Here is a 27,516-nt window from a genome sequence, read left to right on the forward strand (position 1 = left end):
CCAAGTGTGGTGAGGAACTAGTCCGGGTTGGAGTGCCCTCTAGTGGCTAACTAGGACACTCCAACTGTTGCTCATGACAGTACCCCCTCTCTACGGAGTGGCTACCAGACGCTCCACATGACAAAACATAAAACCAAACTCTCAGGAGGGAGGTGGACTGGAGGAGGACCAGGGGGAGGGATGGTGGGCCAGGTCCAGAGTTCCTGGCTGAGTGCCAGGGCGGTGCTGGAGGAACAGACCAGGCAGGTTGCAGCAGGTCTAGAGTTCGAGCTGAATGCCAGGGCGGTGCTGGAGGAACTGACCAGGCGGGTTCCAGTAGGTCTGGAGTCCGGGCTGAATGCCAGGGCGGTGCTGGTGGAACTGACCAGGCGGGTTCCAGCAGGTCTGGACTCCTGGCTGAGTGCCAGGGCGGTGCTGGAGGAACTGACCAGGTGGGCTTCAGCAGGGCAGATGGCCTGGGCGGTGGCGGCAGGGCAGAAGGCTTGGGCGGTGGCAGGGCCATGTGCTTGGGTGGCGCAGGCAGGGCAAGGCGCTTGGGTGGCGCCGGCAGGGCAGACAACTTGGGTGGCGCCGGCAGGGCAAGGCGCTTGGGTGGCGCCGGCAGGGCAAGGCGCTTGGGTGGCGCCGGCAGGGCAAGGCGCTTGGGTAGCGCAAGAACGGTCTCTGGGGTGGTCTCCGGGCCAACAACGGGCTCTGGGGAGGCCTCCGGGCCTTGAAGGATGAAGGAAGCCTTCTTCCTCCTCTTCCTCCTTTTACGTGGGTGAGGCAGTGACTCAGTGCCCACTTCCTCTGTGGACTCTGGAGCAGACTCACGGACTGGAGTGGGCTCTGGAGCGGACTCATAGGCTGACCTCTTTCGCCTTAACCTGCGCTTACCAGTGGGACTCAGAATGCCAGGTTCTTGACTCATTGAGGGATGCACAGTTGGAAAGTCTCTACGAAAGGGTTCTGATTGACCCGGTGTTGCCCATTGCTTCCGATGGTGGAGATATTGAGTGAACCTCCAAAAATCTAAGATCTGAAGCCCTTCCATCTCCCATTGAGGCAGAGGGTCATCAAGACACCTATTAAAAATCTCCTTCAGAGCCGCATCATTGTAATCCAGCCCTACCGCCATCGTCCAAAACATCTGGGCGAAGCATCCTACCTCCCATCCCTCTTGGCGTAGATCCATCACCGCCCGAAGATGAGCCGTTCACTCCCTCATGGTGGCTGGAGGAAGAATCCGGAAACTCATACTGCTGGATCTATTAGGGATTGAGGTTTCTGTCACGGCATGGCACAGAGACGAGAGGGTTACATCCAAATGCAGTTTTAATTGGGTAATCTATAAACGTAATCCAGACAGGCAAGGGTCAAAATCCAAAGAACAGTCCACATAAAACAAAGAAAACACAAACAGAAGCCAGTGACCATAAACAAAACCTCGAACACAAAAGCAGAAACAAACCAGGTAATTCATAGTCAGACACTAATGACCAAACACAAAACAGCTGAGTGCAATGACGGGATAATGAGTCCGGGAAGTGGGTTATGGGAAATGAAGTCCAAGTGTGGTGAGGAACTAGTCCGGGTTGGAGTGCCCTCTAGTGGCTAACTAGGGAACTCCAACTGTTGCTCATGACACACGACTGGACCATTTCAATCCCACCATTAGAATCAGTCGGTGAGTCCCTGTTTCCATCTCACTGCATTACCGGACAAAATGGATTTCCACCGTTACTGAGCAACAGCGTTTTAAGGGGGTCGCACACCGGACGCGAAGCTCAGCGCCGAGCCACGTCTTTAAAATTCGAACGCATTGTTTTCTATGAGTGTACGCACACCGGCGGTAACATTCGACACCTGTCCGCGGCGCCCAGCTATGACTCAGGAAGTTGTTCAAAATCCTGCCACGCCACAGAGCGCCATGTACATTGTTTTACATTAAATGTATATTATATTTCTCTCAAATCATCATTAATGTACATACTGACTTCACCCTGTGCTGCAAGATACATTAGTTTTATATTTTTAGTTTAACAGCTTGAATAAAGTCTAAAAATGTATAATAAACATAGCCTTTTCTTTCCTTTTGCTTTGTTGTGCCATTTTTCCATGTACACTAACCTCAGTGCAAAATATTAAAGCATAGACATATGTAACGTTTCCCTGTTGATGTAAAACACTCCCATTGTGCAGCTCTTCTATCAGGAGTCGAGTCAAAATTGAGCTTGCACGTATATAATGTGCGTGGCCGGTGTGCGATACCTGTGAGTTGTCAGAGACGCGACGCTTCGCGTCCGGTGTGCGACCCCCTTTAGAGGTGTTTTTGTTCTGATGGAGAAGGGTATGACAGTCTGATGGCACTGACAACACAGGATGGAAGAACCATTAGTTGTTTTACCTTTTTTTGTAAACGGCGTTTGACTTAGTATTTGCACGTTCAATTTGTAAACTCGGTACTTCCGTCTACATCAAGCATGACCTTTTCAACGTAATTGCGTATTAGGTGACGTCACAAATATGCATCGCAGAACAGAGCAAGGCGAGCATTTGTGCTTATAAAACGTAAACTTTTTTTTTTTTTAAATGACCGATCGTTTCGCTAGATAAGACCCTTATTCATCGTCTGTTATCGTCTGGTATCGTTTAAAGCCCTTTGAAGCTGCACTGAAACTGTCATTTGGACCTTGAACCGTTTGGTGCACATTGAAGTCCATTATATGGAGAAAAATCCTTAATAAAAACCTTAATTTCTTTTCGACTGAAGAAAGAAAGACACGGACATCTTGGATGACATGGGAGTGAGTAAACTATCAGCAAAAGTTTATTTAAAAGTGGACTAATCCTTTAATGTAAATGTCAGCAATGAATGATTGCTGATGTTGTGTAATCCTCACACTTCTCTTCTTATGTTTTTTGACCTCCCTGAGCTGTTGTTTGTTCACCAATCTTATGCACCAAAAGCATGCTTTCATTTGATTTCAGTATGTGTGGTATAAGATGAAAAAATAAAATAAAATTAATTAATAGAGCCAAATCACAGAACCTGCAATTTTAAAGACAATTTTAATGTCAGTCTCAGGCAATAAGGTAAGGTACATGTCTAGATTTTCTGCTCACTTATGCAAGTTTACTTTAAACAGCCACTATTATAATCATGTGAAATTTACTTAAATAAATTTGAATTATATCAATAAATAATTCATTTTAAAAAATAATTTTAATTGTAAAAATAATTATTGTAATGAACAATATTTAGAAAACTAGTCCTGTACCAATAGTGATATAGTGTCATAGTTCAATATCAAATGAGTGTGAAGTTATCATTTGCAGTGTGTTTTTATATTTTAATTAACCTAATTATCAAACTAATAATGTAATACTATGTTGTCAGTGGCCTACAAATACACTGGCTTGATTAGCTGCTTCTCTCTCTCTATCTCTCTCTCACTCTCTCTCTCTCTCTAACTCACTCACTCACTCACTCACTCACTCACACACACACACACAGACTGGTGTGAGGAGTTAGGAGGAGGGAGGGGGTAGAGGGGTTGGACAGAGAGAGAGTCTACATCTATGTGTGTGTGTGAAAAATCCACATTCAAACCAAAATATCTGACTTCCTGTCGGTCGCAGATGTAAATTAGAAAGTTGTCCAGCTTAATGAGAACAATATGTGTACCGAGTTTGGTGACTGTAGGTTAAACTAACCCCCCCACTTTTGTCAAAAGATGGCGCTATAGAGGCCCTCCTCCCCACCTGTTTCTATGGCTTTGCCCGTGTCTACTGGTTGACATCTCTGACGTTTGTATTGAGTTTCCTGCAATTTGAAGTATGCTAAGCGTCTCAAAAGCATCCATAACAAAAATTAAAGTTTGATGCGTTGCCATGGCAACAGTGTTTGAGATATCATGATTCTTTTCACAGGTCTATCTGCTGTGTATTGACATTACACTGATGAAGTTTGAAACAAAACCTGTAAAAAAAAAATAGGGTGATCTCAAAGCATTTTGAAAGTGACACACTTCCTGCTGCCAATTGGTGGCGCTATAACTTTGACTCACAGTAGTCACATCCATGTGATCAGCATCCTATAATGAACACACAGGTGAAGTTTCATAAAAATCAATCAATGTATGCAGACGTTATAACACATTTTGTGTTTCCCATTTCTCGCCATAAATTCGTTGCCTTGCCGCGGCCAAACTGTTCGAGATAACAAAAATCTGCTCGCAATTTAGCATTCTCAGTGTCTTAACTCCATGCTGACCGAGTTTGGTGGTGATCGGATTAATCGTCTAGGAGGAGTATATCAAATTCCAGAGCATGTGTTTTTCAAACAACCCATAATAACTGACTTCCTGTTGAGCTGGCGTATAACTTAGAGCATGAAAGTTGTTAGGCCCGATGAGGTCTATATGTGTACCGAGTTTCATACAAATACGTGCAAGCAAGTTTGAGAAATTGACCAATTTTTTAGGCACCATTTGGGGGGGGGGGGGGGGCGCTGTCGAGCCCCCCTGCCACGCCCGGGCATACGATGTGTGTGCAAAGTTTCAAGAGTTGTTAAGGGCCCCAAAAATGCCCAAATAGTCGGAAAAAAAAATATTTTCCTAAGGAAAACAATAGGGCCTTCAGCCTTTGGCTTTGGCCCTAAAAATGTATGGCTGAGAGAACATCAATGACGGGATGACCACAAATATAATTGACTGATTGATTTGTTTCTCTCTAATTTTTAGCAAGGTGAACCCAGCAGACTGTGTGGACATGGACTGTGACGCTAAGAAGAAAACGATGTTGAAGGATCTGGATGGCAGTTTCCTGGGTGCAGTGGTGCCCCAGTCTGAGTATGAGTGGAACGGGGATCCCCGACATGGACTGGGTGATTACCGCATCCCCAAATCATGCTCACCTCTCCCAATGGCAGCCGAATACATGTGAATAAAATCGCTCCTTACAAAGGTACACTACATCTGAGGGCTGTTAATCATTAACAGTGATCTAAGAGAAATACCTAAAAAAATTTAATATTGCTCTTTTAATGACGTGGCTGTTTTAGCTGTGCAGGTGTGATCAGAGACAACTGTACGTACATGAACACCTGGCAGAGCTACAAGTGCTTTGGGCTCAACTACAGGATGCTGGTAATCGAAAGTTTGGATGCAGACACAGAAACCAGGCGTCTTTCACCTGTAGCCATCCTGGGGGACAAATATGTGGATTTGGTAAATGGTATGATGCTTAACTCTGCTTGTAACATTTAGTATTTTATGCATAAGAGATTTAATGATGTTTTATTAACAAAGTTTATGAAACGAGCTCGGAGCCCTCTCCTCGGACAGCACGCCAAATACACATAACTATTGCTATCTGATACGCATATTATTAACTATTTGATTATTTGTAAGTGTGAACTCTGGAATTGTGTATTGTTGAATTTTAATCTTACTGTGAATATCTTGTCTCAAGACCACGGCTGGTGCGCCGGCTACACGTGTCAGAAACGAGAATCTCTCTTTCATGCCATTGTGGCCACTAATAAATCCTTTGACATCTACTTCACCAGCACAACACCACAGAAGCTGAGACTTATGTTACTGAATGCTGGACTTACAGAGGTTAGTCAGTAAGATGAATTATACTGACAAAAGACACAGCACAATAAAACACTAAAATGTAGAATAATAAAAGGCATATTAGGATAAAACAATCTTTAATCAATTTTATTCTGCATTGTTATTAAAAATATTTTATTTCCATTTTGTCTTCTGTTTTATTTTAAAAAATCTGAATTGTGCAGAACTTTTTTAAATATTAAAAATAAACGAACTGAATCAATATCAGTCATTGAATTCATTTGTTTATTAATTTATGTTACTATATTATTTTACATATTTGTTCATATTTTATTAATTAAAAGCTACAAAAGTTGATCCAAAATATGATCCAGAAAATTTTTTTGAAAGGTTGGATGAATCCTAATATAAATAAATAACTACATTATGGTCAAATGTATCCAACACTGCATCAAAATAAATGTGTGTTCTGTGTAAACATCTGCAATTATTCAATGTTTCTTTTTTCATGTTTCACTTTTTTTTTTTTTTACTTTGATAATATTACAGTAGAAACCTAACTACAGTAATCTTCTGGTGTTCTCAGACTGTCAGGGTGGCTGTATTTTACTCAAACCCTCAGCGGCTGGATGTATACGTTAACAATAGTTTGGTTGGTCCAACAAATGCTCAGTGGAATGCAGACAAAACTGACTACACTCTGCGTGAGCCAACTTATACAGGTAGAGAACAACACAATAATGCAAGTTAATACAGCTCCCCCTGCAGGACAGAAGACCATTTTTCAACCTAAACAACACATTTCCTCTCTGCGCTCCTCAGGGCAATATGTTCCCAGTTTCAACTCCATTCACGGCTTTGACCAGGACTACAAAATGCTGAACATACTTCTTCGTGGCTCAGAACCAGTACAAATCCGCACCTCCCAAGGCAGAGTTCTTCAGTGCAAAACTGATCACCAATCTGGCTTTATTTTTGAAAATCCCGGCAAACAAGATTTGAATCACCAACATTGTCCGTGAGGGTACTAATGCAAGAAGGAGGCGCTCCTCAGGACTGACGGTGCAGGTAGAGATCAGGGAGCCCCCTGTTCAGACATCCACCAATAGCACCACAGGTGAGAGCAAGAATAAAATAAATAACAAATACAGCGTTTAGATCGCAATAGAATGTTGTCTCTGGCAATCTGAGTCAGTCTATCGGCTTCAGTGTGTCATCTCTGGGCATCATCCCTCCTCCACCCTCTTCCAGTGACCCATCCTGAAGCGATGTAAGATGCTAATAAGATCACATGACCAAACTTATTTTAAAGGGTTAGTTCACCCAGTAAAGAAAATTCTGTCATTAATTACTCACCCTCATGTCGTTGCACACATGTAAGACCTTTGTTCATCTTCAGAACACAAATTAAGATATTTTTTGATAAAATCCGATGGCTCAGTGAGGCCTCTATTGCCAGCAAGATAATTAACTCTTTCAGATGCCCAGAAAGCTACTAAAGACATTGGTTCAACATTAATGTTTTGAAGTGACAAGAATACTTTTTGTGTGCCAAAAAAAACATAATAATGACTTTATTCAACAATATCTAGTGATGGGCGATTTCAAAACACTGCTTCATGAAGCTTCGAAGCTTTACGAATCTTTTGTTTTGAATCAGTGTTTGGAGTGTGTATCACACCTCCCAGTGGTGAACCACTGAAATTTTGAAACTCTTATGACATAACAAAGCCTCTTTTACTGAAATCACGTGACTTTGGCAGTTTGATACACGTTCAATAATGAACATTAACAACTTACAGAGTTCTGACTTGTATGACCTGACTGCTGCAGATTCATTTTGGCATGGATAGCGTTGACATAGAAATGCATAAATAAGAGTCTGAGGATGTGAACAGGTTGCCAATTCATAATTACAGTAATGATGGCGTGAATGCAGCATAAACTTGCTGTTTTGGTTCAGGAAAAACTGTAAAAGGTGGTTGCTGTTTCGGTGGCTGTCTGTCTAGAACTCTGCATAGCCTTATGGAACGCTCTGGTATGGAAATACATATGTTGGCAGGCAGATAGAACATTGTTTAATTGCATTTGGACTTATTTGACAATTTTTTTTTTTTTTTTGGTACTGAGACTTCCACAGAAGATTCACGTGTTTTAATATTTAGACCACTTCTATTATTGATTGCTATCAGGATGTGAAGAGAGTTTCAACCAGTATAACAAAAAGTGTTTATAAAAATTGCCGACCCTAACTTTAATCACAAGATGTGAACAGTATGAGTGTTAACATGATTTTAGTGTGAAAAATACTTAATACTACACTTACTAACCTTATCTGTTAAATTATATCTAATGTCACAACTCTGTCACCATGACAGCACCATTTTTTTTTGTAGAAATTAACACTCTCACAAATGCTGTTTGTTGAGCTTAACTTGTATTGAACCCAGAATATCCCTTTCAATTTTTATCAGATTAAGATCCAGTAAAAGATGACATAGAGTAAAGCACACAACATGCTTTTTCTTATTTAAACTGTAATGTTTCTCTCTCAGGTGGCCACTCAGGAGGTGACCCGTGAAGACAACCAGCTGGAGACGGTCAAGAGTGTATCATCCCTGATGGTGGCGGTCCAGTGGCTGGATCGTCACCCGGACCCCTCAGCGTTCAGCCCAGCATCATGGCTCTGGACACAGTGGTGAGATTTCATATATATCTGATGCAAGTTTTCAGGGGCTGGTTGTAACAGTTGTGCATGAGGAGCACAGTTTTGACATAAAGTGGCACTAAGTTACAACTTATGCCTTTATTCTTTCTATGTTAAACTGATGCGTGTCATTTGTTTAGAGATTTCAGTGATCATAAATGTAATGATTTTTTTGAGTTTGTTGTCATGGGTTATATGTTTTAAAACATTTGTGGGTCATTTGTGGCCTAATGGTTAGAGAGTTGGTTGTGGGTTCAAGTCTCAGTAATAGCAGGAAATGTTATGGAACACCATACTTGGCTACACATAACTTTTACTTTCACTGTCATTATCAAGTGCCCCCAACTCTGTTGTTTTTCCTCCGCTCATATTTTAATATTCATTTGAAAATATTTGTTAGGAAACCACACCTGGTATCGAATAAGGAGAGCATCTTTTTTGTGCGTCTGTTTCCAGGGTGACTGCGTGTCCATGGGTGTGACGACTCTAACCATCTCAGCTGTGCTCAAAAATGCCAATGGTAATCCAACAAAGGGGCTTTACGGAAACACCACCATCCCTTTCAGTGGCTGCTGGGCAAATTACACTGACTTAGTCATCTTTACAAGTGGTTGGTCATCTCCATTATATTATTTTGATTTTTTTGGGTTGCTGTCACTTGTCATTTTAAGCATTTACGATAATTTCTCTCTGTACCTCTTCTATAGGTGATAAATTGAAGTTGGCCTTTACTCTGAATGAATGGAAGGCTGAATCCAGATCTTTTACGCTCCGATCACCTACAACACCATCTTCTGTGGTCGTCACTATGGGCAATAACTCCCCCAGCATCATTGACTGCAGTCCAGCTGTCTCATCACCACTTGTGTATCTGCTCATGCTTTTGGGTGGTCTACTCCTCCTGCTCAGGGGACTCTAGGAGCAATTAACACCAATGAAGAAGTGCACTTTTATACTATATCTATATCTATTACATCATCTTCTAATGATTTGCCTTTGTCTATATACTTCTGTTGTTTTCACATATGATCATGATCTGTAAGCTACAACTATTAATTCTGAGACTATAGAACACTTTTAACAAAGATTTTTGGTAACGCTTTATTTTACAGTTTCATTGTTACATATGTTACATGCAGTTACTATAGTAATAACTATAAATCATGCATAATTACATGCAACTAACCCAAAACCAAGCCAAACCCTAATCCTAACCCTATAGTAAGTACATGTAGTTACTTAATATTACTCAGTACTTAAATGTATAATTACAGTTTAACAAAGACACCTTAAAATAAAGTGTAACTGTTTTTTAAATTATTTATTTAAATCTATTCCTATTTACTTGGGAATATTATACATTTATATGCTTTCTTATATCCTCAATAAAATCAAGTTCTAGCATACTTCTGTTGTCTTTTTTTCTGCATTAAATTCTTGAACATATAGATGCCAGACATTTCCATTAAAGTTGGCATGAAAACAAAGTTGTGATCTTTTCTTCCTTAGTTCTATCATTTATCCGTGTGAAACAAATGTTGGGCGGGACTTGCTTTTGTCCATCAGGAATAAATTGGATCGTTGTGGTTTGTTATTTCTGTGATCTCATGTGAGTGACAGTTTAACTATCCACTATTTAACTATAGTGAAACTATACGTAAATGCATCAAATGAAAATTCAGTCCTTAAAGGTAGGGTAGGCAATTTTGGAGAGGCTAGCAATAGCAAGCTAGCTCTGAAAGTATGAGATCCCACCCATCATTCAGAGCGCTCTGCAAAGCCACGCAGTGCTTGAAGTGGGCTGGAACGCACCAGTACACAGTACCGGCACTTCTATATTTTAATCTGTAGCGTATCGGCACTTCTCACGTGTTCCCGGTACTCTGACCGCCCACACTGAAACATCAGGCTATTATAGAATCAGGCTAATTCTTCGATGTTCAGAGCTTTTATAAGCCGTACAAACTGAACGGACCAATTGTCTGCGCATTATGACTGAAGCCTAATTGTTTAATTTTGCATGAGTGCTGCTCCAAAACACTGTAGACGAGTTCACTAGCGAGCTCCAAAAGTGTGATGAGATTTACTCAAGCTGTTCTTATCACTATGCTGATGATAAAATGTGCAACCCATTTGAATTCTATTGAGAATGTACCACTTTAAAACGCTATGACATGATCTAAAACAGCCATATAAACTAAAAAGACTGATGAAAAGAAGGGAAAGCATCATTGTGCACCAACATACACTGAACAAAATTATAAACGTAACACTTTTGTTTTTGCCCCCATTTTTCATGAGCTGAACTTAAAGATCTAAGACTTTTTCTATGTACACAAAAGGCCTATTTCTCTCAAATATTGTTCACAAATCTGTCTAAATCTTTGTGTGAGCATTTCTTCTTTGCCGAGATAATCCATCCACCTCACAGGTGTGGCATATCAAGATGCGGATTAGACAGCATGATTATTGAACAGGTGTGCCTTAGGCTGACCACAATAAAAGGCCACTCTAAAATGTGCAGTTTTACTGTATGGGGTTGATCAGGTTGTTGATTGTGGCCTGTGGAATGTTGGTCCACTCCTCTTCAATGGCTGTGCGAAGTTGCTGGATATTGGCAGGATTTGGAACACACTGTCGTATATGCCGATCCAGAGCATCCCAAACATGCTCAATGGGTGACATGTCCGGTGAGTATGCTGGCAATGCAAGAACTGGGATGTTTTCAGCTTCCAGGAATTGTGTACAGACCCTTGCAACATGGGGCCGTGCATTATCATGCTGCAACATGAGGTGATGGTCGTGGATGAATGGCACAACAATGGGCCTCAGGATCTCATCACAGGATCTCTGCGCATTCAAAATGCCATCGTTAAAATGCATCTGTGTTCGTTGTCCATAACATACACCTGCCCATACCATAACCCCACCGCCACCATGGGCCACTCGATCCACAATGCTGACATCAGCAAACCGCTCACTCACACGACGCCATACACGCTGTCTGCCATCTGCCTTGTACAGTGAAAACCGAGATTCATCCATGAAGAGAACACCTCTCCAAAGTGCCAGACGCCATCGAATGTGAGCATTTGCCCACTCAAGTCGGTTACGATGACTGAACAGTCAGGTCAAGACCCCGATGAGGATGACGAGCATGCAGATGAGCTTCCCTGAGACGGTTTCTGACAGCTTGTGCAGAAATTCTTTGGTTATGCAAATTGATTGTTGCAGCAGCTGTCTGGGTGGCTGGTCTCAGATGATCTTGGAGGTGAAGATGCTGGATGTGGAGGTCCTGGGCTGGTGTGGTTACACGTGGTCTGCGGTTGCGAGGCCGCTTGGATGTACTGCCAAATTCTCTGAAACGCCTTTGGAGACGGCTTATAGTAGAGAAATGAACATTCAGTTCACGGGCAACAGCTCTGGTGGACATTCCTGCAGTCAGCATGCCAATTGCACACTCCCTAAAAACACTGTGCTGTGTGATAAAACTGCACATTTTAGAGTGGCCTTTTATTGTGGCCAACCTAAGGCACATCTGTGCAATAATCATGCTGTCTAATCAGCATCTTCGTATGCCACACCTGTGAGGTGGATGAATTGGTGCTCACTAACACAGATTTAGACAGATTTGTGAACAATATTTGGGAGAAATAGGCCTTTTGTGTACATAGAAAAAGTCTTAGATCTTTGAGTTCAGCTCATGAAAAATGGGGGCCAAAAAAAAAAAATTTTGGCATTTATAATTTTGTTCAGTGTAAATTAGAAAGCTTTTTCATGACTACCTTTACTAAAATTTATCACATTCTATTGTATTTATTGTGTCACTTATATAATTTATAAAAAAGATTTATAGAAAAAGATAACCTGTTAAGGGAATAGATTTTTCACTAAAGATTTATATTACAACTGTGGAATGTTGTAGCTGTTGTTTCTAAATGTGTAGGTTGCTATTTTTCATAACAAATGCTATTAAAAAAAATAAAGAAAAAGTTACCTACTTGCTTACCTGTAATTGTATCCATATTTTAGCAAACGCTAGTTAAACAATTACAAGAATCTTACTTTATCATATTCATAGAATCAAGAGCTTTATGGAACTTACTGAATTATAGTTGGTTTTCCCCATGTGTGAAATGTGAAATGCTAATAATGACAGATATTAGGTGAAAAAAATGGCTTTCAGATTTTCCATTAGATAACAGGAAATTAACATTTTCAGTAACCTATATATTTTTTAAGCACAGTTAGTTTGACTTCCCATGGCACTTTATTACAGTTATGTTATCAACCAACTTTGCATGTGTGGATGACATAACTCGAGGCCATTTTCCAATCGTCTGACTTGATTTACACGCAAAAATCTAGCTCAGGAAAAAAGAAAAACACAACTATGTTGCACCACTAGAGGGAGGTAAAGCCCACGGTGCTCAATCCTCACACTGACACCTGTAGAACTGAGGAAAAACCACAATCTGTCAATCACATTCACGGTGAACTTACAAGAGTGAAATTAAGAAATTTATTCCGTTTTTTTCTTTTTTCTTTTTTTTTTCTCCATTCGTTTCTCGTAGTATACACAGCAGTTAGATATATATTTAAATTTTATGAGTCACTGTTTTGGCTCTGATTATAAAACCTTAGAAATCAATCAATACAATATAAAACATTCATACTTAGACATGTTTAAACTGTCAGCATCACGCATGTCTAATTATAGGGACATGTAGGAGGACAGTAATATCCTAAAGCTGTGTAGGAGAGTCTTTAAAGTATTGTTTGGATTGAGTGGGAGCTAATAATGCCATGACGGTACTTAAGGAGGCTGTTCTTCAGAGGGAGCTGCTCTCAGTCTGCGCTCCTCCACACACATGTGATGTGTTCCTGTTTTTCCCAAGCAGGTCCTTCTTTTTTTTCTTGTGCATTTACAAGATGTGTGCTTGTGGAGTATCTGGGATGTTTTTGACTTTTACTTTCCTGTTGCATTTTCTGTGTGTTCACTCAATAAATCCTCTGTTTCCAAACGCATCCAAAGGGATGAAAGTGTCCAGGTCTGCGGCTGCTGATGGACACAGAAGAGCCAAACACGGCAAAAGTATATTGTCAGCATCACCGTTATCTGGAGACATACAGTCACAGCGGGCGATCAAGGACACAATTGAACCTCATGATTACATGATCTCCATCTACAAGACCTTTTCCGCGGCTGAAAAACTGGGACTGAACGCGAGCTTTTTCCGCTCGTCAAAAGCCGCAAACACTATAACGAGTTTTGTGGACGAGGGTCAAGGTTAGTTGTTTGATTTGTTTTTAATCTGATATATAACTTTAGGCTTTATAAATGGCCTTTTGTCCAAATTTGTTTTCCCCTTTTCAATGTAGCACAGGTGCTTTTAGGAAAACGTCCAGCTGTTATTTTGCTATTAGATGAAGTTAAATGAATAAATCCTTAAGTAATAAATTGGTTATGTGTCATAATTTGGAATCATTCCTAATTGGACTGGGAAAAAAGACAAAAAAAAAATGTTGTCCTGAATGTTAAATAACTGAAAACACTGAAAAATAGGAATTATAGGCCTACTAATATATGTTTGTTTAGTAGTTTGATCCACATGGTTTTAAAGTATTTTTTTTTTTACTTGACAAAGATTACAAATATTCGTTTTACATTCTAAAGAAATTCACAGCCCGATAAGAAAGAAAGGGAGACATGAGACCCAGTCAAAATAAGTGTAGGCCTAATACAGTGCTATAATACAATATAATTTTTAGACGTTTTACTACTTTATCTAAAATTATTTTTAAAATATAACTTAATTTTTAATCAAACTTTTTATTATAGCAAAGAAAGAAAGAAATTTCAGCATATAATTGGTTGAAAATGTGTTCTTCATCTATACACTTTTTTTCCTCTTTATACCTCTCTAACTGACACTGTAAATAAACGTACAGCCGCCGTCACTAAATATGTGTGCTCTTTGTTCCAGATGACCTTTTGAACTCCCCACTGTGGAGACAGAAATACTTATTCGATGTATCCAACACTTTCTGAAAACGTGGAGCTCTTGGGTGCTGAACTGAGGATATACACAAAGATCTCCGGAACGTTCCGAGCATCAGAGACGGGCCCAGTGGAGATACAGCTGCTTTCCTGTCAGTCGCACACTGTGCTTGACTCCAAAACCTTGGATCTGGAGGATGCACATAAACCAAAATGGGAGGTTTTCGACGTATGGGAGACTTTTAAGGAACGTCAGCACCACTCTCACGGGACCCGCTTCTGTTTGGAGCTCAAGGCGATGCTAGATAATCCTGAGAGGGAAATTGACTTGCAATATCTTGGATTTCACAGACATGGCCGTCCGCAACTGAAGAAAGCCATACTGGTTGTTTTCACAAGGTCAAAAAAGAGACAAAGCATTTTTTATGAAAAGAGGGAGAAGATTAAACTGTGGGGTCTGAAGGAAAGAGGACCTCACGTGAAATCCCGACGGAGTAGACGGACCGCTCTACCCAACCGCCATGGCAAGAGGCACGGCAAAAAGTCCAAATCTAGGTGCAGCAAAAAGCCCTTGCATGTGAATTTCAGGGAGCTGGGTTGGGATGACTGGATTATTGCTCCCTTAGACTATGAGGCGTATCACTGTGAGGGCATGTGTGACTTCCCCCTTCGATCCCACCTGGAGCCAACCAATCATGCCATCATACAAACTCTAATGAACTCCATGAACCCCAGCAACATGCCGCCCAGCTGTTGCGTCCCCTCCAAACTCAGTCCCATCAGCATCCTGTACATTGATGCAGGAAATAACGTTGTATACAAGCAGTATGAAGACATGGTGGTGGAGTCCTGCGGCTGCAGGTGAATGTGCTGTTCAAACTAATGAGGGAATGTAAATAAAAGTGTCTGACTTTCTCATGTGTCTTCAACACTACTGGAAGCCTTAGCTGAAATTATATACTGTAATCACAGCTGTTGGCTAACTCTTATCTGGAATTATGACTCTGGACTGGAATACAAGCACAAAAAGAGAAGAAGAACAAAGACAAATCTTCCACATTGTACTGGTTATTCTGCTACTGTACATGAAAACATTACTTATTTCACTTAACTGGGCATTTACTTCAAATTGTGTGGACTTGACAGCTTTATTCCTGCTTTAAATAGCTGTATTTTATGGATTTATATGTAAATAAATGATTTCTTAAAATTGTACAGGTACTAATTTTAATTTAAGTTAATATTCTCTTTAAGTGCTATCATTTATTCAGTAATATTTTACACATCTAATAAGCTATTTTAGTTATTGTATCTATCTACCTCATTGTTCAAATTATTGTGTAAATGTCTTCCTTTGAGGGATTAACATCATAAAAGGGTGTGTAAATATTTCATAAAAGATGTGAACCACATTATTCCTCCAATAAAATACCAAGAAATTAAATATATTTCTTAAATGTTTCTTCTTGAATAATGGCTTTTTGTTATTGCTTCTTTATCAGCTACATAACGGTTAAATTGAATTACTGTTAGATTAATAATAATAATAAAAAAAGTGATGACATTTTAATATTTAATAATTGAATTAATAATTTCAATATACAGTCCTGGACAGAATTATTTGTATCCTTGGTAAAAAGAAGGCTGTGAAAGTAAATCTCCATACAGAATCTCTCCAGATCCTTCAGATTCCCAGGTCCATGTTGATGCACTCCTCTTGACATTTGATAGAATCAGTGAAGCCATGTATCCAGCAGAATAACAGGCCTACAACATTAAAGGATTAGTCCAATTTTAAATAAACTTTTCCTGATAATGTACTCACCCCCATGTCATCCAAGATGTCCATGTCTTTCTTTCTTCAGTGGAAAAGAAATTAAGGTTTTTGATGAAAACATTCCAGGATTTTTCTCCTTATAGTAGACTTAAATGGGCACCAAACAGTTGAAAGTCAAAATTAGTTTCACTGCAGCTTCAAATTGTTCTACACGATCCCATATGAGAAAAAAAGGGTCTTATATAGTGAAACCATCACTCATTTTCTGAAAAAAATTGAAAATTATATAGTTTGAACCAGAAATGCTCATCTTGAACTAGCTCTCTTCTTCTTCTCTATTAGAATTCCAGCAGTGTAGACACTTCTTAGTGTATTACTGCCCTCCACAGGTCAAAATTTGAACTAATTGTTATATACTATTGAACTAGCATATTGCATATAAAATGTAGTTCAAAACTTTGACCTGTGGAGGGCAGTAATACACTTAGCAGTGCCTACACTGCTGGAATTCTAATAGAGAAGAAGAAGAGAGCTAGTTCAAGATGAGCATTTCTGGTTCAAACTATATAATTTTCAATTTTTTTCAGAAAATGAGTGATGGTTTCACTAGATAAGACCCTTATTTCTCATCTGGGATCGTGTTGAACAATTTGAAGCTACAATCAAACTAATTTTGACCTTCAACTGTTTGGTGCCCATTGAAGTCTACTATAAGGAGAATAATCCTGGAATGTTTTCATCAAAAACCTTAATATCTTTTCGACTGAAGAAAGAAAGACATGGACATCTTGGATGACATGGGGGTGAGTAAATCATCAGGAAAAGTTTATTTAAAAGTGGATTAATCCTTTAAAGATCCAGCAGTACTTACTTAATTGGAACATGGGGTACTTTTTAATAACACAGTGCAAATTGAAGTTCCAGTAGTGTCTGACAACTGAATATGCTGGAGTTTGTTTTTGGATGAGATCAGATGATTTTTCTTGAAACCCTCCCAAATAACTTGTGGTGATGTAGGTGCTATTTGAATTATTTATTTATTTATTGGCTTTCTGACCCCAAGACTCAAGTAATTTCTGCAATTCTTCAGCTGTGATCCTTGGAGAGTCTTTGGCCACTCGAACTACAGTACATCACCGTGCATTAAGACTATATAGACATCTTCCAGGCAGATTCGTAACATTATCTGTTGATTGGAACTTCTTAATTATTGCCCTGATGATGGAAATGGGAATTTTCAATGCTTTAGCTATTTTCAGCATTTTATTTTGTGAAGCTCAACAATCTTTTGCTGCACATCAGAACTACATTATTTGTTTTTTTCTGTTGTGTAATGGATGAGTAAGGGAATTTGGCCTCTGTGTTTCCTTATTTATACTCTTGTGAAACAAGAAGTCATGGACAATCATTTTGGAAAATATCCTTAATAATTGTGACCAATATTAATTAGAGAAAAACATTATTTCAAAATGTGATTTTGAAAGATCAAAAGAATAAACAATGCAGATTAATTTTCACAGCCTTTTTTGATCATATTTACAGATGTGCCAATAATTCTGACCATGACTGTACACTACTGTTCAAAAGTTTGGGTCCAATATCATGATTTCCACTGAAATTTTAAGCAGCACAACTGTTTTCAAATAAATAATAATAAATGTTTCTTAAGTACCAAATCAGCGTATTAGAATGACTTCTGAAGGCTCACGTGACATGATGCTGAGAATTCTGTTTTGCCATCACAGGAATAAAAAACATTTTAAAATATATTAAAATAGAAAACAGTAAAATTTTAGTAATATTTCACAATATTACTGTTTTTTTCTGTATTTTTATTCAAATAAATGCAACCTGGGTGAGCATTTAAAATAACTTTTGAATGGTGGTGTGAATATATAAATTGATGATTTCTCATCTAGTACCTCCAATGAAAGTAAGAATTTAGTAATTAGTTTAAATAATTGTGCTATATGCAGTATATTCATCAGCATCAATCTGAGGCTTGAAAGCATTAATTCAGCATTAATGCTATTAATGTTTTTATCTGCCAAAAAGTATACATTTTAGAGGTGCAACTAGCATAGTACCCTAAAAAGGATACCTTTGTATCTTGTCTACAGCAAAATGGGTGCTTAAAATACCTTCAGTGCGCATGTTAAAGGGTTAGTTCACCCAAAAATGAAAATTACTCACCCTCACGTCTTTCCACACATGTAAGACCTTCATTCATCTTTGGAACACAAACATATTTTTGATGAAATCCGAGAGGTATATGACTCGTCCATCGACAGCAATATAACTACCACTTTCAAGGTCCAGAAAGGTACTAAAGACATTGTTAAAACAGTCGACGCGACTACCGTAGTTTTATGAAGCGACAAGAATACGTTCTGTGAACAAAAACAACGACTTTATTCAACAATATCTTCTCTTCTGTGTCATTCTCATACTATGTTTACAGTGTTTCCAGGTTCTACAGTGGCATGAAAAAGTATGTGAACCCCTTGCAGAATCTGTGAAAATGAGAATTATTTTAATAAAATAAGAGGGATAATAAAAATGCATGTTATTTTTTGTTTAGTACTGTCCTGAATAAGATATTTTACATAAAAGATGTTTGCATTTAGTTCACAAGACAAAACAATAGCTGAATGTATTAAAATAACCCCATTCATAAGTATGTGAACCATTGATTCTCAATACTGTGTGTGGTTACCTGATGATCTACGACTGTTTTTATGTTTTGTGATGGTTGTTCACGAGTCTCTTGTTTATCCTGAGCAGTTAAACTGAGCTCTGTTCTTCAGAAAATTCCTCCAGGTCCTGCAGATTCTTCAGTTTTCAAGCATTTTTGCATATTTGAACCCTTTCCAGCAGTGACTCTATGATTTTGAGATCTGTGTTTTCACACTGAGGACAATTGAACTCAAACTCAACTATTAAAAAAGGTTCAAACATTCACTGATGCTCCAGAAGGAAACACGATGCATTAAGAGCCGAGGGGTGAAAACGTTTGAATTCAAATATCAAGGTAAATTGTACTTAATTTTTCTTCTGTTGGTTCTGAAGGGCAGTACTAAATGAAAAACAATGATATTTAAACAAAATAAGAAAAATTGTGACATCTTCATCCTGTTCAAAAGTTTTCACCCTCCAGCTCTTAATGCATCGTGTTTCCTTCTGGAGCTTCAGTGAATGTTTGGCCCTTTTTAATAGTTGAGTTTGAGTCCCTCAGTTGTCCTCAGTATGAAAACACAGATCTCAAAATCCTACAGTCACTGCTGGAAAGGGTTCAAATATGCAAAAAATGCTTGAAAACCGATGAATCTGCAGGAGCTGGAGGATTTTTCTGAAGAACAGAACTCAGTTTAAATGCTCAGGACAAACAAGAGACTCATGAACAATCATCACACAACAAAAAAACAGTCGTAGATCATCAGGTAACCACACACAGTATTGAGAATCAATGGTTCACATACTTATGAATGGGGTTATTTTAATAAATTCAGCTATTGTTTTGTCTTGTGAACTAAATGCAAAATCTTTTATGTAAAATATCTTACTCAGGACAGTACTAAACAAAAAATAACATGCATTTTTTATTATCCCTCTTATTTTATTAAAATAATTCTCATTTTCACAGATTCTGCAAGGGGTTCACATACTTTTTCATGCCACTGTACATCAGAACGGCAACTAATTTTGGCAAAGTGAGTCAGCATCACATGCATGTGTCGTGCTGCTCACGTGTACAGCGTCGACCAATACCGAGCCAGCATTCGGACGTAAACACAGAAGCCTTCACTGTACTTACTGCGTGTAAGGATAATGACAGGGAGGAGAAGAGATTGTTGAATAAAGTCATTATTTTTGTTTTGTTTTTTGTGCACAAAAAGTATTTTCATCACTTCACAAAATTAAGGTTGAACCACTGCAGTCATGTCGACTATTTTAATGATGTCTTTATTTCCTTTCTGAACCTTGAAAGTGGTGGTTATATTGCTGTCTATGGACGAGTCATACTGTATACCTCTCAGATTTCATCAAAAATATCTTAATTTGTGTTCTGAAGATGAACAAAGGTCTTACGGGTGAGTAATTAATAACAGAATTTTCATTTTTGGCTGAACTAACCCTTTAAGCACCTTTTACAGGTAGATAAGCTAAAAAAGGTGCACTTTTGAGAGTACTTAATCACAAGGTAAAGATACAGATGTAAACTAAGCAATAATATTATGACCAGTAGATTTTTAAAAGGAGTGCAGCTCACTATTCTCATCTTTCTACACCAGTACTGGTCTGGGTTACACAGTGAGAACACTAGCTGACAAGTGGGACGGGAAAGAGTAATTCAAAACTGGGTCTACTAAAGAGAAATACCCGGCACCCTGCTTTCATTTATGCCAACCCGAGATACAAAGATCCAAGTAATCTGTGTACCTTCCCTGTAAAGAGCTGAAGGGAGATAATTGCAGTGTTTAGCAAAGGTGAAAAAGAGGTCAACAGACACTCAGCACAACCTTCCCTGGGTGGGCTGTGTGACTGCGTGAATAGAAAGGAACACGTATACACACAGAGAGAGACACAAACTCACATCTATTGGTAAACGGAGAACAGTTGAACGGCTCTGACCCCGGTACCAAACTTGCATTCATTCTCTGTCTGGGAAAAGACAATGACAAAAACCAAGGATGCTAACTTAAGATTAGGCTTGCTTTTAGTCAAAGGTCAAAGGTCAAGCATCTCTTTGTCTCTCGCCACTGTGTGCATTTAACACATCCAGTAAAGGAGAGGAAGCAATCAACGTGGCAGAACAAGGGAAAGGAATGTGCGTGATGCTATTACACCAGATCTCTGTCTCTCTGACACATTGTCAGTCCCCGCTCGCTCATAAAACACATGAAGATATAAGACACACTGTGCCATGCAGCTGCTGGACAACAATGGACTGGAATGTCGTGTGTCTCTAAAGGACATCTGTGGATGGATGGTATACAGTGATTCAGTGAATGTTATCAAGCCACATTCTACCATCTATTAATCAGCATGTTTTTTAGTACAAACGCTCCTGTGTTTATCTGTCTAAGCGCTTAATCACAGACATATCTGATGAGCGCGTGAACACAATGGCCAATCAGAGGTGTTTACAAATCCCCTTAACAACAAGCATCACATTTTTTAAATTTCAGTACCGGCTTGGTACTGCAGTTGATACTTTTGACAGCACATTGTGAGACTGAAGACCGGAGTAATGATTTCTTGAAATTCAGCATTTTCATCACAGGAATAAATTACATTTTAAAATATATTTCACGAGTTCGTTTCCTCATAGAATCTTTAAGCTAATAAGGTTAAGCATATTTTGCTTGCTGTCCGCTGTGGAGGGGCTTGAGGAATCAGCTTCAACTCGAGCTTGGATATACCCCCCAGGGACTACTAGTGCCTGGAAAAGGAATACGATAGATGAGATGCCTAAATTATGGAGTTGGAGTTGGGGAGGTGGACGGATATCGAAACAACTGATGCCAGAGCAGGGTGAGTAGCTGCTTATATGCTCTGGTCGTTAATTGAAAGATTAGGGTTCCCTCCTCTTGAAATTTTGTTTGAATTTTCACTAATTGAAAGATTAGATGAGTTCACTCCTCCCGAAATTACTTTGTGAACTTCACTTAAAATTAAAGCTGCAAGCAACGATAAAAAGGCCCTCGCACCCGGGCTCACCGCCCCCCGTTGACCTTAGGAAAACAGTGAACAGTGGGCGACATGCACGTCAGCGAGTAAACACAGGAGAATTATGGCAAAGTCATTTCAAAGTGCCAAACTTCCTTCTGCCAACAGGTGGCACTTTGACTGTACCTGAATATTGCCATGTTGATGTCTTCAGGCCAGGACTATTATCAAACATGAAGTTTGGAACAGATCGGACATCATATGCCGTTAACATATGCCGAGTTACATATAAGTTACATATAAGTTACAACAACTTCCTGTTTCGTGGCGTTAATCACATACATTAGTGCTTAGCCAAGTGTTACATAATTTAATGTGTTTCTAGTATGTTTGGTACTTCGTGGCATATTGAAATGTGTTCATGGGAATGAATTACAGTGTAAAGCATGCTATTTCCTGTTGCCAGCAGGTGGCGCTATGACTGTAACTGAATATTGCCATGTAGATGTTTTCAGGTCAGGACTCTAATAAAACGTGAAGTTTGGGGCAGATCGGACACTGAATGCCAAAGTTACAACAACTTCCTGTTTCATGGCGAAACATCGAAATTTGTCAGGCTGCCACGGACACGCCCTTCAGCGAAAACTCAAGATCTTCGCAATTTAACATTGCAAAGGCCTTTAGATTAGACTGACCAAATATGATGTTGATCTGATTAAAGCTCTAGGAGGAGTTTGTTAAAGTACAACGCATGGAAATGGCAAAAACTGCAAAAATTTTGCAGAGAAAATTCGAAATATCTCACTTCCTGTTGGGTTTTCAGATTTTGCACCCAGAGACTTTTTTGTAGGTATTGGGCTGTTACCGAATTTCATACTTGCGTAAAAGGTGCTTAATTGAAATTTTGTAAGTGGTGTATTTTGTCACACCTAATTCTAAAATCCATATCAGATGTAAATTTTCATCACTTTGATGCATGTGCAAAGTTTCATGAGTTTTCGAGCATGTTTAAGCCCTCAAAAATGTGATTCATTTAGGAGAAGAAGAATAATTGACTGAGCAATTACAATAGGGTCCTCACACCATCGGTGCTCGGACCCTAAATATCAATACTAATGAGGTCAGGACGGCTCTTTTCCATACAACAAACATATATAGTGAAAGGGTGGTCAAACAAAAAGGTCCTTATGTGCCAGTGAACCAAGGGTGCAGCCATCTTTAGAATTCTGTGTCTGAACTTACGTTTTTGCAGTAGCTCTGTATATTTTTGCTGTCGAAGAGTCATTATCAGGTGGAAGTGGATTTACTTATTATAGAGTTATCATGAGAATTGAAATGTTTGAAGCAGATGCCATAACTAAATGTCAGTAGACCGGGAAGATTTTAAAATAATTGGTTCATTCATAAATCCGTAAGATCTTACCTTCATGCTGTGGAAATATAAATCAGAGCGCAGTGCTGAAAAGGGGCGGGGCTATATAAGGTCTGTACATAATATCATGTACACTTATTCAAACATGCCACGTTAACATCAATGACACCAAATGGAATTGGCTCTTCTGTATCTAATAACCAGTCACTTTAAGTTTTGGAGCTGGAAAACCCATTTACTATATGCTTTGGTGGTATGGAAAACCATAAAAGCATTTATGGATAAACAATTCTTTAATGTAAAAGTGACTTACAACATTAAAAGTGCTCTTAAGTTTCAAAATCAGCTTGAACAGTACAAAGAAATACAGAAATGTAAGTGTGCCAGAGATGTATGTATGACTGAAAACTAAAAATGCTTAAACTGATCTGATTCTGTTAGGCTCATGTCATTGATTAGATAAGCTTAACTAGTGACACAGATACTGCAACTGCTTTGTTTGTCAAGACTGTTTGCACTGATTTGGTCCTTTGTCTTGTGTGTTTGGGGAGACGTCATGTTGACAAAGAGTCAAATGTTAGCGACCTACGAGTCAACTGAACGGATGGAGAGCTGAGAAAAGACATTTGTAAAGTCAACATCAGAAAGGAAAGTGGAATGGTGAGTTTAGATGGTTGGGCAACACTAAAAGAATGGAAGGCTACAGGTTAATCTGCGCTACTTAGCCTCTGTACACAAACGACTAGTGAAGGATTAGCTTGGTTAACCCAACGCACATTCATCAGATATGTTAGCAGACTGTCAGATGATCTTGTATAGCACTTGATTGTAATGTCAGTGACCAACATGAGCTCATTTTAAGCTTGTTAAAGAATGTCATTGCTGCATTTGTGTAAAAATATTATTTCATTTTAAAGAGAACCTAAACCTTTTCAACTTTTTTCAACTTTCTTTAGTGTATATTATTGCTATTTGAGCATGGAAAAAGGTCTGCAAAGTTACAAAGCACAATGTCCACTCTAAAGGGAGTTATACTCTATCCGCTGGTTTCACAGACAAGGCTTAAGCCTAGTCCCAAACTAAAATGCATGTTTGAGTTGTTTTAACTGAAAGCAACTTGCAATGACATACAGTATATTAAAATATGTCAGTGTCATTATTTTGTCTCAAGATTCACACCAGTAAATTTTTTTTCTAAGGTACATTTATAAAAGGTACTTAAATGTCCTAATTTAATTGAGGCCTAATCCTGGCTTAATCTAAGCCCTGTCTGTGAAACCAGGCCATTATTAGTGTGCACTGTTTCTGAACTCCCTGAAACATCTTGATTGTAGTCTTGAGTTTTCTTCTGGGAATGTACACACCACAATATTCCTCACTTAGATAATTCCCGCCCAAGGCATATGCAAAAAAGTTGAGTTGCGCTTTTCGTGACTTTCAGAATCTCCAGATCAAAACACAGGAAAAAAAGAAGCAGAAACAAGTGACATAAGCATTGCTTATGCATGCTGTAGTCTTTCTCAGCTTTTTGTTCTAAATGTTGCTTTTTATGAGACTTACCCACATTCAAGTGTTGATAAAAAAAAGAAAACGAATGCATTAGGTTAGAATAAAACTTTTTGTTTGTTTGTTTGAAAAGCATAGGCTCTGTTCTTTCTTTTGAAATATTACATGCTCAGGTATTCAAATAACAAAATATTCTGGGGCCATTCAATTTTTGTTAAAATGATCAAAAATGCTGGTGGTGGATGGTAACTTTTTAAAAAAACGTTGGCTGGGAAAGAGTTGAAGCCAGGGGTGGTATAATGCCACTTTTACAAGATGTAAAATTAGTTTCTGATGTCCCCAGAGTGTGTCTGTGAAGTTTTAGCTCAAAATACCCTGCAGATCTTTTTCTATAGCATGTTAAATTTGTCACTTTTACAGTAAAACGTTCCGTTTTTGTGTGTGTCCCTTTAAAATGCAAATGAGCTTCTGCTCTCAAAAGGGGGCGGAGTTTCAGGAGCTCATGTTAGCACTTAGCAGCGCCTCACATTACCTCGTGCAGACTCACTGAAAATGTCAGCCTTTTATGTTCAAAATGGAGTCGGACAATGATGGAGACACTCAGGAAGAAGTGACAACATTTTGAATGCAACAGGATGCCCCTGAACGGTTAGTTGATGAATGTATGTAGCTGATGTGGAGTTAACTATCTTAAAGTCATTGATTAGCATATTCTGTCATGATAATCTATAAATCGCTCCTGTGGGAACTTTTGTAAAATGCTTACAGAGCCAGAGAATATATGCTGCATGAAGATAGAGTAGGTATAGTTTAGTTTAATTACGGTTATAACGTTGCATTTTGTCATCTTGCTTTTATGACAGCATTTGTGTTATGTACTGTAATGCAGTAACATGGCCTCACCCCTTTGTTTCGTGTTCTCGGGGGCAGGGTTTATGTAAATTCTAGGGTTAGAGATGTCACCAACCTGGGAAGAAGCTCGTTGTAGTCCCTACACTCAAAAAAATAACTCTTTGAACGAACATAAAAAAATCATGGAAAGGATTTCCACATGATTAAGTTGCTTTATTTCAGCATTATGCAATTCTGTTATTCCAATTTAATGTACTTACGTTGGGTCAACTTAATTTATTAAGGTTGATTCAACTTATTTTCTATGGTTGGGCACAGCTTAATTTAATAGTGTCAGCCCAACTAATTTGCAATGTTTTGGAAAATAAATAAAAAGCAATAAATAAATAAATAAAAAATAAATTGTTTTCATATACATTGATTTTTACAATTAATTCTTCTTGTTTAATTTTGTGATTTATATAACTTTTGTGATGTTCTGTGTTAGAAATCTAGATGTGATACTGGATTCATCCTAAATTGCATAAATTGATCATAAGTCCATTGGTGGTAATGGTTTCACAATCAACATAGGCTAACAATGCTTATGGGAAATACAACCCAGAGCACTACCACAGTGATTACTTTCTTATTAAAGTAATTTGAAACTTTGTTAGCAGGTCCTCAACCCAAGCACAAGTGCAACAATTCACCACAAGGGTAACCCTAAAACTATTAATTAACAGAAACTTTTAAATACCAATAATAGAACAGTAAACATTAAAAAGTCTTTCCATTTTCTCATCTTCCTAAAAACTGCTTAAAATAACACTTTATTTCAACATTTACACTCCTAGTTCAGCCCCTTTGCAAAGCATGATGGGAAGTGAAAATCCTCTTTGATTGAGTCCTGGTTGGGTTTACTTCATTGAAACATGTTATTCCAATATGAAAACATCAAGTTAAGTCAAAGAGTAATCGTTTCAAGTCAATTTAACATGAATCAATCACATTTAAACCAGAAACCTGATACAATGGTCAAAATAAATTGTTTAAATAAACTGAACAGCATCAAAAAATCTTTTTTTTTTTTTTTTTTTTTGAGTGTACCAGCCGTTTGTTGTAGTCCTTTAACAGAGAATTCTTTAAAAGACAATATCACCATTTGCAGATACTGTTTATGCTCAAGCAGCAACATTACACACCATCTAAAGTTAAAAAAAGTGAAATTGCAATGAACCACCGCTTTAAAGGAACACTCCAATTTTTTTGAAAATAGGCTCATTTTCCAACTCCCCTAGAATTAAAGTTGAGTTTTACCGTTTTCAAATCCATTCAGCCAATCTCCGGGTCTGGCGGTAACACTTTTAGCATAGCTTAGCATAGTTCATTGAATCTGATTAGACTGTTAGCATCTCGCTCAAAAATGACCAAAGAGTTTCGATATTTTTCCTATTTAAAACTTGACTCTTCTGTAGTTACATGCGATTTTCTAGGCTGATATGGCTAGGAACTATACTCTCATTCCGGCGTAATAATCAAGGAACTTTGCTGCTGTACCATGGGTGCAACAGGCGCAATGATATTACGCACCGCCTCTCACAAATGTCTCCATGGTTGCAAGACACGCTCCCTGTGCAAGCAGGGGGTCACAGCCGCTGCGTAATATCATTGCACCTGCTGCACCCATGGTACGGCAGCAAAGTTCCTTGATTATTACGCCGGAATGAGAGTATAGTTCCTAGCCATATCAGCCTAGAAAATCGCAATTTTTCATTTTCCATCGGTCTTAGTACATGATGTAACTGCAGAAGAGTCAAGTTTTAAATAGGTAAAATATCAAAACTCTTTGGTCATTTTTGAGCAAGATGCTATTGGTCTCATCAGATTCAATGAACTATGCTAAGCTATGCTAAAAGTGGTTCCGCCAGACTCTGAGATCGGCTGAATGGATTTGAAAACGGTAAAACTCAACTGTTTAACTCTATGGGAGTTGGAAAATGAGCCTATTTTCAAAAAAGTGGTGTTCCTTTAAGCAGGTGTGAAGGTGAGCAAATTGGCCTATAAATTATCACAAAAATATTAAGCAGC

At 38.7% G+C, this 27,516-nt stretch overlaps 1 protein-coding gene and 1 pseudogene across 1 annotated transcript; both read left to right on the forward strand.

Annotated features, from left to right (window-relative positions):
* Nucleotides 1-180: 180 nt before the first annotated feature.
* On the forward strand, nt 181-9,477 carry LOC125276234 (annotated as a pseudogene).
* A 3,265-nt stretch (nt 9,478-12,742) lies between these two features.
* Nucleotides 12,743-15,700, forward strand: gdf6b (growth differentiation factor 6b). Its single transcript, XM_048202420.1, is given in 3 exon segments — nt 12,743-13,558; nt 14,256-14,308; nt 14,310-15,700. Coding segments are annotated over 3 exon segments (1,362 nt in total). The 5' UTR covers nt 12,743-13,074; the 3' UTR covers nt 15,135-15,700.
* Nucleotides 15,701-27,516: the final 11,816 nt, after the last annotated feature.

This window comes from Megalobrama amblycephala, linkage group LG9 (assembly GCF_018812025.1).
Source record: "Megalobrama amblycephala isolate DHTTF-2021 linkage group LG9, ASM1881202v1, whole genome shotgun sequence".
NCBI lineage: Eukaryota > Metazoa > Chordata > Actinopteri > Cypriniformes > Xenocyprididae > Megalobrama > Megalobrama amblycephala.